The 15,612-nt window shown below is 36.0% G+C and overlaps 1 protein-coding gene across 1 annotated transcript in view; it reads left to right on the top strand.

The window, feature by feature from the left end:
* The window catches only part of LOC110457202 (F-box/WD repeat-containing protein 7-like), a 28,674-nt gene extending 13,228 nt beyond the window's left edge, over positions 1–15,446 (top strand). Inside the window, exons 3-14 of the mRNA XM_021508364.1 lie at positions 1,268–1,398; positions 1,664–1,867; positions 2,042–2,369; positions 2,711–2,784; positions 4,270–4,390; positions 4,789–4,923; positions 5,954–6,205; positions 6,857–6,970; positions 7,489–7,670; positions 8,192–8,417; positions 9,083–9,293; positions 9,758–15,446. Coding sequence (XP_021364039.1) covers positions 1,268–1,398; positions 1,664–1,867; positions 2,042–2,369; positions 2,711–2,784; positions 4,270–4,390; positions 4,789–4,923; positions 5,954–6,205; positions 6,857–6,970; positions 7,489–7,670; positions 8,192–8,417; positions 9,083–9,293; positions 9,758–10,038 — 2,259 coding nt within the window. The 3' untranslated portion in view covers positions 10,039–15,446. The remainder of the gene's footprint in view (positions 1–1,267; positions 1,399–1,663; positions 1,868–2,041; positions 2,370–2,710; positions 2,785–4,269; positions 4,391–4,788; positions 4,924–5,953; positions 6,206–6,856; positions 6,971–7,488; positions 7,671–8,191; positions 8,418–9,082; positions 9,294–9,757) is intronic.
* The last annotated feature ends 166 nt before the right edge of the window (positions 15,447–15,612 follow it).

A 15,612-nucleotide genomic window follows, 5' to 3' on the forward strand; every position in this document is an offset into this window, starting at 1 on the left:
GGCCAGTCAGTAGTTATATAGCTTAGATTCACCAGTCACTAGGCCAGTCACTGAGTCAGTAGTTATATAGCTATAGATTCACCAGTCACTAGGCCAGTCAGTAGTTATATAGCTTAGATTCACCAGTCACTAGGCCAGTCACTGAGTCAGTAGTTATATAGCTATAGATTCACCAGTCACTTGGCCAGTCAGTAGTTATATAGCTTAGATTCACCAGTCACTAGGCCAGTCACTGAGTCAGTAGTTATATAGCTATAGATTCACCAGTCACTAGGCCAGTCAGTAGTTATATAGCTATAGATTCACCAGTGTCTAGGCCAGTTTAGTATTATAGCCATCCAGTATGATTTTGTTATATCATCTGTTTCATTCTTTAGAATAGATACAAATGTGTAATATGATCTGTTACAATCCTTCAATGAAATAAAGGTACCTGTAGATTGGTTTATAGTCAAAAGCACTGGTAAATATGAAAAAGATACTGGGATGGATAGAAAGGCAAAAACATTAGACTTTGTGTAGATATAGCTAGGTGTTTAAGTATTGGGTCTGGATGGACCAGATTATTCTAGCTAACTTACATTGACAAAGCTTATATGGTATTACATGTACCCTGTACATGTATACAAACCATTGTACAGCTGATAGGACAGACTGACAAATATTGTACAGCAGACAAGATAGACTGTCAAACCATTATACAGCAGACAAGATAGACTGTCAAACCATTGTACAGCAGACAAGATAGACAGCTGTCAAACCATTGTACAGCAGACAAAATAGACAGCTGTCAAACCATTGTACAGTAGACAGGATAGACTGTCAAACCATTGTACAGCAGACAGGATAGACTGTCAAACCATTGTACAGCAGACAAGATAGACAGCTGTCAAACCATTGTACAGCAGACAAAATAGACAGCTGTCAAACCATTGTACAGCAGACGAAATAGACAGCTGTCAAACCATTGTACAGTAGACAGGATAGACTGTCAAACCATTGTACAGCAGACAGGATAGACTGTCAAACCATTGTACAGCAAAAATAGTCACTGAGATCGAGACAGACACTGAAAGCATAATACAGCAGAACACATGTATATATACATATGTACATGTATATGAAACTAATAATAGTTACAGGAAAATTATGTTCTACTTGCACCTTCTGTTAAAGGTATGCAACTTACATTATAAATGTTGATATTTTCTCATTTGCGATAAACCTCTTCATTATGCTTATAATGAGCACTGTATCTGATTACCAGGCTATTCGAGGGTTTAGCTGTGTGAATGACCTCCACAACAAAGTACCGGGAGTAGGGGCATCAACAGTTGACCAGAACCGGGCACTTCTTGTCTGTGAAGTGACGACACCCAGATCAAGGAGAACCAGCAGGTTTGTATATCCTCTGAATGCTTTGGTACCATATCAAATGTCAATTATGGGATCTACTGTATACAATAGATTGTGTTGAAACTTCTTAAAAAAGATTTACAATTATGATGTTCAAGAGTTCATTTTCTTTCTTAAGAAAACCCTTGGTTCAAAGGCTCAGAAAACTTAGCTATTCTGAATGTGATTTTATTTAAGAAAGTGTCCAGACTTATTAAGATCCATTTCAGGCATATGAATTATTAGCTAACTGATATTTTGATTTCAGAGGTGGCAGGAGGACGCGTCATGACTCATCTACAGCAGCAGGGCCAGAGGTGGTGACTCCTTCCCCAAAACCATCCTCCAGTGGAGTGACTCCACGTCTGGGGTCTCGCCAGGGCCTTAGACAGCGGTCCCGGGGAAGCCTTGTCCTGCCTGAAGTAGCCACCACAAGTACTGCTGCTGACAGTGTGGCAAGCCTCACTCCCAGGTAAAAAATACTAAGTACTGCTGCTGATAGTTTGTTCACTATCATGGAAATAAAGAAATTCTGCAATGAATCATCTATGTATGTGATTATGGAGGAAATAGGAATCCACTTATTCTATCTATTCTTAAGTCACAGTCTAAAGATCTGCAAATAAACAATTTCTGTTTTATTTAGGCATGACGACACAAGTCGCAGTGCTGTATTGGACTCGCTCAGTGACAGCCACATGAGTGATGATGGAGGTTCTGGGGAAGAAGAAGGTGGCTCTGATGATGAGGATGCTGCTGAGGATGATGATGATGATGAAGAGGAAGAGGAGGAGGCCTGGTTTGGTGATACATTATCAGACGATGAGACATCCCAGGAAAACACCACATCATTCCCATTTCTCTCCGCCTCGTTACCTGTGTCCCTGGCAGGGTCATCCTCCACAAACTCCGCCCCTGGGCCGTACCGCTCGCGTATACCTATCCCTATCTCAGGATCCTACGGCAAACACATTGTAAGTGATCAGACTCCTCAACTTTGCCTCTTTATGGTCAATGTAATTTCTAGCAAGTGTCCATGGCCATCTGCATCTAGATATCGATGGTTTTAAAGAGGCAGCTTATTCATGATTTAGAATATAAGTAGTTCAATTTAGCTATTGATATTCATATTCTGTTTCAAGTTACAACAGGTGTATACCATGCAGATGTTCTGGTTCAGTGATTCAGGTAATAACATGTAATGCAAGATGACATATTTTGATGAACTATCAGATTTACCTTGGTACATAGTGCCCCCAGGTCCGGTTTAATGAATTAGGTTTGAGTTAGTGATTTGCACCTGGTTATGTTGCAGATGAAGCGCAAGTGCAGTAGCAGTAGAGACGAATTAGTTCAAGGGAAACGTATGCGGACAACGGACGATGTCAGGTAGAACACTGTAACAGATAGTGAAAGCCTCATTAGGCCCTGAATCCTATACTCTATACACTGGTTAATTCCATTGTTGTAGCCTGTTATTTCATCATATAATACTGTATATGTAATACAAGTGTGATAAAGAGCAATCTTTCAAATAGATTTACCTGAACTCAGTACAAGTCACCACAAAAAAAGAGAGAACTTGATTACTATAATGATAGTTCTGTGGTTGTAATAAGGGAAACAGACTTGGGACAATACTTTGATCTTAAGTCTAACCTTGATACAAATCCTTGGATATCTTAAGGATGTACACCTCTGAGAAGTCAAAAATTTCCTGTATTTAACTTTTTTTCTTATATTGATTTTTGGAAAAAGGAGATAATGGCATAGTAGAAAATGCAAAAGAAACTATATGTCGGTGTGTTCGTTTTTGTGCTATGATCGGTCAAAGATGCCGATTTAACACAATATGTGATTTTAGGTGAATTTTCGGGTTTTGACCATTTGCAGAACAAATTCATACAATTTCTTCCAAGTGTGTTATCAGATATGTATGAATGTTTGTAGAATTGATCAAAATATTATTTTCTTTGAAACTATGAAAGTAAAATTTCTTAATCCTATTCATTTTACTTAGAAATGCGATTTTAGTTACCACTTCCCCTTATCTTTTAATGAAAAAATGCACATTTTTCACCATTTTTTGCAGATTAAACGCTTGATATAAAAAAATCCTGTATTAAACTTTTTTTAGTATTCAATGAATCAAAAGAAAATGTGTTTCTCTTTCTAAAACAGCCACAAAAAAGGGGGGTCGGTGTGCTTCTTTTTTTGTCCCATTATTATTTGTGTTATTTTTCACCTTTTTCGGGGTCAAAAATCAAAAGTGCTTCAGTTACCTTAATATGTAAAAAAATATATCAATAATAAATAACTTTCCCCTTTTTGCATATTATTTTGATCATATTGAACATTATAAAGTTGTACAGCAAAATTGAACCTGCTACAATTAAAAATGGTGACACAATGACAATTTAAGTGATCAATCTAGTGTCAAAAAAGGTGAAATTTTGACGCTTTGTGGAGCGCAAGAAGTTCACATAAATACACTTTTTCAAAATGGCCGCCAAATTGGTCATGTTTTTTGAAATTCTTGTAAAAAATGATCTACACACAACAGACATCTATTTTTTTTCCTGTTTTTTCAGATGTCTGTTTGCTATTATACCTATCATAATTTGTTAAATATTACAAAAACCCGTTACACCAGATCAAAACGAGACTTGAACGTGACTGAAACCTCAGAAGAGTCCATCCTTAAATGCCTTGTTTATCTTGATTAAGTTTATTAGGTTTGTTCATCAGATTATATGTGTCCACTTTATTAATTATCCCATTTATATATCAATGTTAATCAACAAGCCTGTATTTTCAGGGAACTTAGCTGATATTCTCCTGCATACTTGTAAATATAGAATTTGTTTTGTCTAGTGCGTTCTCTGTACTGATGATGAAGACCGTTCGTCACCAGTACAAAAGCGGTCATCGACCACGTATCCCATCCAAGGAACATCCACCTGCCAGACTGGCAGAATGGCTTCAGATCTTTCAGGTTTGTTAAAAATGATAAATATATATCAGTATAAGAAATGTATGATTTTTACACTTGCATATGAATGCTAATAAATTCAAAAAAATGAAGGGATCATATTTAACAGCACTTTTTTTCTCAACAATTAATGAAAAATGTTTTAGATAGTATTTATTTCAATGTTAATTCTTCCAGAATCATTTGTGTATTTTACTTTATACATGTCAAGTGAGAAGTGTAATCGGTGCAATTTTGTTTTAATTTTCTTCATGATTTAATACTTCATTGCCCAAGACTATAAGGAAGTATCAAGGTGGAGGTCCTGAATTTATCCCTATGATCAGTATTGTGTCCGAGTCGAAGTTTGACTTTCTGTTTGACTATTTTGGTGATATTAGTATAATGTTTTTGTTTAACAGACATGGAGCAATGCAGAGCGTATGATGGCTCTTGATGAACTTATAACCATTTGTGAACCGACTCAAGTTAGACATATGATGCAAGTCATTGAGCCCCAGTTCCAAAGAGATTTCATTTCCCTGCTGCCAAAAGAGGTACAGTTCACCATTCAAAACATTGGAACCAATCGTGTAAAAAGATAATTTAGATAGAAGTACTTGTGCAAAGTATAAGATAAATGTATGGTGTCATAGGCTGTTCTACCCACACACAAACAGACATGTATTAAATAGTTTACTCACAAGTTTGAAATTGTGTGATATCTAATTCTGTGTTAAAGTTCTTAACACAATTAATGATCTAAATGGATAGATCTTGTGCATAATGTATGTGTCTACAGAAGGTGGCGTAGTGCTGGGATTACAGCCTAAGTGATCATGATATACCTGTAACCTTATAACTCGGGGTAAAACTGATATACTACAAATACACACAGGTTTTGTCATCCAATTCATTCAAAAAATCAATGTGGCTTTACTAGCAAAATAACCTGGTCTATATCAAACGGTATTTGACAGCTGGTTTTCTATTCCGCAATAAAAAGCTGTCACATCAGTGAAAGGCCTAAGTATTCTGTTACAGTATCAAAAGTCAATAAGGACCAGATCTAGAGTGGTGTTGTAATTTGACACCTTGAAGATTTTAATTATTTTGAGGATACTTACACAATATGTCACTGAGTACAACATTGATCCATATCAGGTTTCAGTCGACCCCACAAACTTGCTCTTTATTGCCAGTTGATAAAACAGCAATTTATTTGACAAACTTCATTCAAGAATCTTATCTTACATGAAATTGTGGCTAAATTTTGCATATTTGTGCCACAAGCTATTTTGCTTTTTTCACAGCGAATGGTGTTGTAACACATATTATATATATACATGCTTTCATCCCTGAGAAATATTGTTGGATAAATATTACACTTTATTACAAGTTTTACTGATCGGTGAAATAACTTTTTAAGTACACATGTTACAAATGTGTTTTACTATTGTATATGTCTATCACAGTATGCTGGTAGGTAAAGATACCAATTCTGATGTCATTTATCGTATGTCATTTATCGTATGTTTTATGAATCGGATTATACTAAATATATGTGGGTGTTATTGTTGTTGACAGTTAGCCCTGTATGTGCTGTCATTCCTTGAACCTAAGGCGCTACTGAAGGCGGCCCAGACATGTCAGTACTGGCGCCTGCTGGCAGAGGATAACCTTTTGTGGAGGGAGAAGTGTCGGGATGAGGGCATTGATGAAAATTTAGTTTATGGACCCAACAGGATACGGCGCAAGCGCTGTCCCTGGAAGGCCTTATACATGAGACAACATCAAATTGAACTGAACTGGAGATGTGTAGAACTACGGCAACCCAAAGTAATTATTTGTTGTGTGAAAAACTATTCATTGTCTATAGTATGGAGCACAAAGCAGTGTGTGTCATTCTTTGTCAATGTTATCCAGAAAACGTGTGTACCGTGAACATGCTCATTACAACTGTATTTCTTTAAAACACACATATTTATGGACCCTTTGAAAGTGTCTATATTTTTCTGAAATAACTACAAAATTATTTACGTGGGGTCCCAGATTTAAGTATATTTGTAGTCAAAATAACTGAAGTGAAAGCATTGTTTGATGTCATGTGGCTGTCGCCCATTAAAAACAATTTGATATTTGTCAAGATGATGAGATTTATATAATCATGTTTCGTGCTGATGCTTGCGTAATTCATCTCAGTAAAGGGGTGATATGCTGTAACAAATCTAATAAAGTTGTTAGCCAAGAAGGTTGTAGCATATCGTCCCCAGATTGGTCACTGTTTTCTAGTGATTCTATATAAAATACGAATTTGTCAGTATTTTTTTTCATTTTGCTTGTTAGTTCAAATACAAATGACTACAGCATAGTGTAACATGGATTTGATTGTGATGTCGGGGATTACAGACAATTGAATGAGAAAACCTAGCATTCAGGTTTATTTTTGAGATTTCCAAGGAAAAAGAATGTTGGTTTTGTCTGTTACAGTTATTAAAAGGACATGATGATCATGTGATAACGTGCCTGGAGTTCTGTGGGAATAAAGTTGTCAGTGGATCTGACGACAACACCCTCAAAGTATGGTCAGCCCTAACAGGAAAGGTAAAGTCCCTCTCTGAACATGAAACCTCCAAAATAGGGGTAAATTTAACAGAAAAAAATAAAGTTCTTCCCTAAACATGGTACACTCAATGTGGTGTCAGCCTTCTAAGAAAGGTAATCTCTCCTGAAATAACTCTTTTTGTCCATGAAGAATCACTTTCCCTTTTCGAAAATAAAGTTTTGTGTGAATTCATAAGTTGTTATTTTGATAATAAGTGCAGATAAAAATGTATTTGATGAGTTTGTGTTTATTTTTTTAAACTGTCTTGAAAATCAGAGATCTGTATATTAAACTGTGGATATCCCATAAAATGTCATCATACCTAATATTATAACAATCATATTTTATATATTATTAGTACAATGTCCTTTACTAAAAATCTGCTATTTTCACCTTGTTATAAGATTTTGTGAAAGTTCTTCAAATATTCAGCAGGTTTGATATGTTTTATTTCCTGAATGCTGACAGTATCAGGTTTATAAAGTGATTTAAGTCTAATGTTTGTCCTGTGTTTCAGTGCCTGAGAACGTTAGTCGGCCACACGGGTGGGGTATGGTCATCACAGATGTCTGGTAACATTGTGATCAGTGGGTCAACAGACCGCACACTTAAAGTTTGGAATGCAGACACAGGAAACTGTATACATACCTTATATGGACATACTTCTACAGTGCGGTGTATGCACCTCCACGATAATGTGTAAGTGTGTGGGAATGGAGACACCTTAATACAGTCGCGGTAATACTGTATCTTGGTGTCAGAAAACTGACAGGCTAGAAGTCTCTTCAAATCCAAATTCTAAAATACGTATTCCAATATATCCTTCTGTCCCAAAATATATCTGGGGCATCTATCTGAAGTGATCAATTCATGTTTTCTAAACTATTATTCCTAGACTTATAAAATCATAGATTTTGTGTTTTGATTTTGTTCCTGGAATCGAGTAAATAAGGCTCCAGAATGAACCTGTCAAACTGAATCAGATTCTGCTCTGTCTGTAAGTTGTATTATGTAGGCCATGTTGTTTGCAACCAGTAAAGTTAAGTGTAAATATTTTCTACAAACAGTAAAGCAGTATTCAGATATCTTGTGTAAATACTGATATCCTGAATTACTGTTTTAGTAATCTGATAATTATGTAGAATATGTCTACAGGATTAAATGGGAATATGTAAGTTAGTATATAAAAACGTCTTTTGATAAGTGCCTTGTTATTGTAGCGTTGTGAGTGGGTCGCGGGACGCCACACTACGAATGTGGGATATTGATACTGGTCAGTGTCTGCATGTCCTCATGGGTCACGTGGCAGCAGTACGGTGTGTCCAGTATGATGGTCGTCGAGTGGTCAGCGGAGCTTACGACTACATGGTGAAAGTCTGGGACCCGGAGACAGAGACTTGTCTACACACACTCCAGGGACACACCAATAGGGTGTACTCTCTACAGGTATTTTTAGTCCCCTGAAACTCTCCATCCAATTGATAATACTTATGAATGTCCTGCCACCAATAAGAAGCCATAACCTGTTACAATTGCGAAATTTTTATTAATGAAATTGAAAATCCATTTCTTTAAAATTCAATTGCAAATTTAGAACTCTATGTCCATATATTTAGAAGTATGGCTGCATCAGTTTAAGTCAGTGACACCTAAAATGATAAATTGCATTCAAAACCCCCAATTTCGTAGAAAGGTGTCATTCCACCACCCTTAGTTAATTACTAATATAGACGATGCTTTTTTCTACCTAGCTAGCCGGCAGCTTGACAGTATTGTGATTTAATTGTCTAACAGTCTGTTTACCTTGTCCTTGTTCTACAGTTTGATGGTAATATATCAAAATGCCTTTCAACCAGTTTTCTATACACTTTTCTATACACTATGTAAATGTGACGTAGTGCATATCAAAATGTCGCATATATACATTTTGCTGATTGGGCTATACAAACCTGAATAGTCTTTCAAACATGTTAATGTTTTGCCCACATTACGATGACTGTATTAAGTTAAAATAACGATAAAATATTTCCCTATGCTGTGAATGTTTTGTCCACAGTTTGACTCTATAATTGTAGATAAATGTCTTTTTACTCCGAATCTTCTGCCAACAGTTTGACGGTATCCACATAGTGAGTGGTTCTCTGGACACATCCATACGTGTGTGGGATGTGGAAACAGGAAACTGTCTACACACACTTATCGGCCACCAGTCTTTGACCAGTGGTCTGGAACTCAAGGACAACATTCTCGTGTCCGGTAACGCTGACTCTACAGTCAAAGTTTGGGATATCACCACTGGCCAGTGTCTACAAACATTACAAGGTGGGGGGCAGTGATAGGATTGACTTCAGTATTTTGGCTCAGAATATTCCATGTTATGGAATTGAATACTGTGACTAGCTAGTGACTATATGGACACACCCTGATATATATAGTGTACATGTTAATTAAAAGAAGAGCAAAACTCTGCAATTATTTGTTATGGAAAGGATAGTGTGTGTACATCTAAGCTACTCCTGCATGCCTTAGGGGAAAACTACAAAAACATTTGGGTCACAAAATTTGGTGTTTAATTACAGTAAATCAATATCAAAAAAATTGTATTGCTTGTAATTGTGTAGGCATACCTGTATTTGTGCGATTCGATTATTCTTATGTTCTGTTAGGAATGCAAGCATTCAATTAATATACCTTCTGTAGTTGTTAATTGATGTAAGTTAATCTTTATTTCTTGTACTGTACAATGTGGCTGACATTTATTACTTACAATGTAATTTGTCTTTCAGGCCCAAACAAACATCAAAGTGCTGTGACATGTCTGCAATTTAACAAACGCTTCGTCATCACGTCCTCGGATGATGGAACAGTGAAAATATGGGACCTTAAAACTGGAGAATTTTTACGCAACCTAGTGGCTCTAGAAAGTGGGGGGAGTGGGGGTGTTGTGTGGAGGGTCCGGTGTAGTAATACTAAACTTGTTTGTGCTGTAGGCTCTCGTAATGGTACGGAGGAAACAAAACTGTTGGTGTTAGACTTTGATGTTGATGACAAAAAAATCAGTGTATGAGTTTAAAATCCATATAGTGCTGCAGAGAATCATGCCAAAAGGACCTGGATTGGGATGTTCTCGTAAATCTGTGGAGTATTCTTCGGATACAGTGTTAATTTAAATGTTCTTGTGAATCTGTGATCTAGTGGAACAATGAGGATAGGCCGTCGACCATCTTTGTGATAGTAAGAAGTTAAAACTGCAGTGCATGTTAATGAATTCCCGGTAGTATCATGAAAGGAGTAAGTTGAACCCACCCCAGAAATGCCAAATAGCTGGCAGTTCAACTCCATATCTACATGTAGGCTGGTCAGCCAACACCATTATGGTGATGTGTTGTAATGGTTAGAAGCATGTGTTTGCAACATGAGTGTGCAAGATAAAGGCGAATCAAAAGTTAAACTTTTCAGAGTAATAATTGTATTATTTTAAAACAAAAATACACATCAGTAGACTATGTTGGTTAATGGTTTTAACAAATTGTGAGCAAACCACGTGTGGCTTTAACTAGTAGATGTATGTGTCTGATTTGTAGGCTGGGCAGGGAAAATGTTCATTTCAGTTCTTTACAGCACATAACCTACAGTCAAATGGTATAAATATTCTAGTGTTGACATGCTATTTCTGTAAAATTTTATACTTCATGAAAAAAATATTGTGAGAGTACATTCTGATTAGCTGCAAATCTGGATGGGAGTCTGTGAATTCAAAAGTGTATGCAAATTCTGACAACACATCATTTTGATAATTTGATTAAAACCAATGATATGTTTTTAACAGTTCCATTAATCCTTAGGTTATTTCAAGCAAAATCATGGAATAGTTTTTGGTCACAATAATGAAAATCAGCAGGTTCATTATAAGAAAGAGTAACAAGTAAATAATATAAAAGGTCCATTACTGGGGTAACAAACACATTGACAGGTCCACTATATAATTACTGGGGTAACAAACTCATGAATTGGTCCATCATAAATGGGGCTACTCCAGCCTGGGACCACTTTGTTTGATGTCCGTGGGTAACAACTCCTGACTAGGAGACATGACTACAGCCTATATTTGAGCATGATATTTCAACAAGCATGTTCTTCACTTTTTTTTTTTTTTTTTTTACTGAATATGTACTTGAAAACAGAGTTAATAAATGTAAAAACGATATGGATGTGGCAGGAATGGTTTAAAAGTGAGTGCTGGTATTTTTGTCTCGCCAAATGATTGGTCGATATTGTGAAATTTAATCTATGTGGTAACATGATATCATGAATGTTTATATACATTTATAAGGACTTGTTGAGCATATTCTCAGGTGATCTCTAATTGTAATGCTCATTCTTCATCATTTTTAGTAACACTTCTATAAATAAAAGTACAAGTATCTCCTGTTGGTTATATACAAGTTGCTTCATCCTTCATATACATTACTGATTGGATGTGATTGCAGAGCTACTAACACAGTCTGGAAAAAATTGACGATTTGTTATCCAAGTATTTGTGTCGCCTGCAATGCATAGGTATTACTTTGTGGGCGGCGTCAGTTGCGTCGTCCTAAACAAGGTTTCCGTGCGATAACTTTAGTTCCCTTAGGTTGATTGTTTTGATGACTGTGTGATGCACCATCTGTCATCTTCCTTAGAAGAGCTGTATTTTAGGTATCATATATATAATTACTGAATACCAGGAAATATTTGCCACAGTTTAACGGTTACCTTTTTAATCTTACTTAATAAGAGCAGATTTATCATGATGGCAAATATTAGTACACCATATACAATGTATTGTATTAAAGTGTTTGTGAACGGTTAATATTGACCGAATTGCGTGAAAGTTTCTCAGTGTACAGTACTTGACTTACTATTCCTCATACAACACTGGTAGATTGCATTGCATGTAGTTTAAAGAAATGGTCTTCTTTGTGATAAACTTCGACTGCAAATTTGAATCTAAATGTTGAAGACCCCGACTGGAATATTTCCTGATACCAGCAGTTACCCAGTACTGTGCCTTCAGCTACTTTCAAGTGACATTTCCCTGACCATGCATTTTTAATAATTATTCATCATATGCAGATGTAGGCAATGCGAAACTTCTATTATCAGATGTAAGGATGTGATTGGTAGACAGGACAGGTCATTCTGTTACTATACTTTTATTTGAAAACTCACAGCAGGTCAATTACAAAACTTGCCTGAAATCTGAAAATGGCTGTCTTTTATAAATGCACTGCCGAGCTGATGTATTCTGTTGACTCAGTAATGGTCTGACGTGTAAGTTAGGTGTGGCTGTAAGTTGTACGTTGTCTGTGTATCTCCAGTGATATTGTAATCCCTACTAGTCATACTAATCAGTCAAACCATCTGTGTGTGTTCCTTATCTTTTGTTCACCTTTCATTCTATGTAACAGCTTTCAGAGATCCACTCTACTACACACTTGTGTAAAGGTATCCTGTTGTGGTCAGTCAGAGATCCACTCTACTACACACTCGTGTAAAGGTATCCTGTTGTGGTCAGTATTGTCTTAGCATTGGACAACGTTTTGCACAGAGCAATGTATAACATCTCAACAAGTGGAAATAATGTTAGAAATTGAAGTAAAGTGTGGGATCAAGTTTGTTGGATTAGTTTTCGGCTGATCAGTCAAATTCCACTGTACCGCAGCAATCATCGGAAACACAAGTATTTTATTTTCTCATGATGATGTTAACAACCTCATTTCCTTGTGCAATTTATTTTTAAATGTTTTGATTGGCTTGGTGCCTTGTGTGTCACAAATAAGTCATGGATGGAAATTGTTTGTATAACAGCAGAAAGCCCTTTGCTACTGCCAAGGTATCAAGATTTTATGGAAAGTGTCTGTAACAGAGTAGGAAATTTGTTCTTACTTCCAATTTTTCCGGAAGAAATTTTCCCATTCTAGAACTTCCTGTTTTAATTTGCATGTTATAGCATGCATCATACTTCAGAATTTGTAATACTGGTTTGAGAACTCACTGTTGCGATGTCTTCAAACCTTAGGGACAGGACACTCCGTCAACTGGTTGATTTCCTGGTTTACCAATGGTATACACTTTATTTGCTGCAGAAAGTTTGTTTATAAATTAAGATATTATGATATTGTAAGATCAGTTGTAAGTGTGTGTATGTGTGTGTGATTGCAAATCATTGCAGCAGGTGCTATACTTTATCACATTTATAACACGTTACTCAATCCTCACAGACATTTGTGATCGTATTGTCTGGGTTATCACCTTTATGTGTTACTCAATAACTTTTACAATTTATTGGCATTTTCTTTCTTTCAAAGAACTTCAACAAATTTTGTTGACCATTGTGATGTCGGATAATCTCCACACTTTAGCCTCAAAGTGGCGTTTGTATGGAGTTACCTAAAGCTTGTGACAGATGTAGTGGTTATCTACCCTTTTATGTGAGCTTGTTCTCCGTGTGTCCAGCGACATTTTGTATATAAAGGTGACTTTATCAATTTGTCTCTGAAGTGATGTTTGAGTCTGTGAAGTTATTTTCCCCCTGAAGTGATGTTTGTGTATACAATGTTATCTCAATCCCAGTGTCTGTGTGTGTCATTGTATTTTAAGGTTGTCTACCCATGTGTTTCCTGGGTGGAGTTTTTGAATTATGGGTTATCTCCCTTACCTGCATTACTACAGGTCGATTTATAATAGTGTACGTGGTATGTATGTTGTGATCGTTAAATGTGTTGTGATTTCATTGTGTACATCAATGTTCCTTCAGGTTTTTGTCATACTATATAGTATTTGAGTTTTTTGTGATTGATTTTGGAAAGTATGAAACCAATATATGGGAGATAATGATAAGGGAGATGATGGATATATATATATATTATTATATTAGAGGAAAGACTAACATAGCCGAGGTGGAACACACTGGTATATCTACCAGGTAGGTCTGAGTCTGTAGTGCAACATGTTGACAGGAGAGTAACCAAATTTTAAATATCATCTTCAAATAACCAACCATGTGCCAGTGTATTGGTTTGATAATCTCTGTACATATGACTAAGTGTATGACTACATGGGTATTGTGCATGAATGTGTGAACAACTGAGGTTTCATAGATTACTTAAACAGGAAATAATATAGTTTAGTATATAAAATATACTTGAGGAGAAAGACCATTGATTTTACTTATATATTTATAGCTAACTCCTATTTGTGAGTAACAGTCACCATCCCTCATATATGTAGTACTGCCTGGTACATAGTTGTATTCAATATGGTATTTGACTAGTCAAACCACTGCACAACTGTGAGTAACATTATTTGCACTTTTAAGACTTCATAAAATATTTGTCCAAGAGATAATTAAGAAATATCAATTAATTTATTTCAATGTATTGAATGTGGTTAAGAAATTTCAATTAATTAATTTCACTGTATTGAATGTAATTAAGAGATTTCATTTAACAAATTTCACTATTCTGAATGTAATTTCAACAAATTCTATTCATAAATATCACCAGAATGCAATTTAAAAGTTTGAATTGAATTTTTCATGCACACAAACTTGTAAAAAATGATATAAAAAAATGAAGGTGAAGTAATTTAGTGAAGGCAAGCATGTTTCACTTGTAATCTATATATATTTAGTACACTGATTGTGAATGTGTCCAGTTCCTTCAAGTGGCACAGCTCCCACTGATGAGAGTTATGTTACAGTGATATAGACGAGTCCTGATGGTTCTGTGTGTTGTTTTAGCCCCTACTCACTTCTAACTAAAACAGGGATGCTTAGTATCACATGAAGGAACTGTGTTGGCCACTCCACTCCAGAGAGTGACTAGCAGGGAATGGGATGGACTGTTTGGTGTGTGTGTGGTGTATAAAATGTGTACATGTGTGTGTAATGATTGTGTGATAGTGTACAGATGACAGTGTCAGTGGTCATATCTGGTGTGGATCCAGGTGGGGCATCCACATCACTCCTCATCCCTTATAGTCTATCTGGAGTTATGTCCTCATACCCCTACCCCCTCCAATGAGATTTGTTTGGAGGGGGGTTGCTATTATCATGAAAAAAATAATAATAAAAAAGTGTGGATTTGTATTCAGATGGAAAACTTTGGTTTTAACTTCATATCAGTATTTTTTGCATGAAGAGTGCTGATGAAAATTGTGGGTGCCCTCCTACATATATAAAATCCTAGATCCACTCCAGTATATGACAGTAGCTGTAGCCAGAGAGGTACGTGATACATGTACTCTGGGTTTTCGCTGTAACAGTGAATGATGTGTAGATTTATAAATGTACAGATGTAAAATTGTTGAGAATACTTTGAATGACGGAGAGTATGTTAAATATATTGTGTGGTATCCAACTTGTACAATAACTGTAAAAGGTATATGACACAGGAAAAACGATACTGCAGAATAAAAGTCACAACAAACACATACCGTCTTCTGTGGTTTTTTATAAACAAGTATTTTTCTGAACACGACACAAACTTTAACTTTATATTGGTATAATTACAGGACATTTTTATTCAAGTTCAATAGTGTATCTACCTTTTGACAATCATATTGACATTTGCATCCATAATGGGGAAAAATACTGATA

Source organism: Mizuhopecten yessoensis, unplaced genomic scaffold (genome assembly GCF_002113885.1).
Source record: "Mizuhopecten yessoensis strain PY_sf001 unplaced genomic scaffold, ASM211388v2 scaffold9049, whole genome shotgun sequence".
Lineage (NCBI taxonomy): Eukaryota > Metazoa > Mollusca > Bivalvia > Pectinida > Pectinidae > Mizuhopecten > Mizuhopecten yessoensis.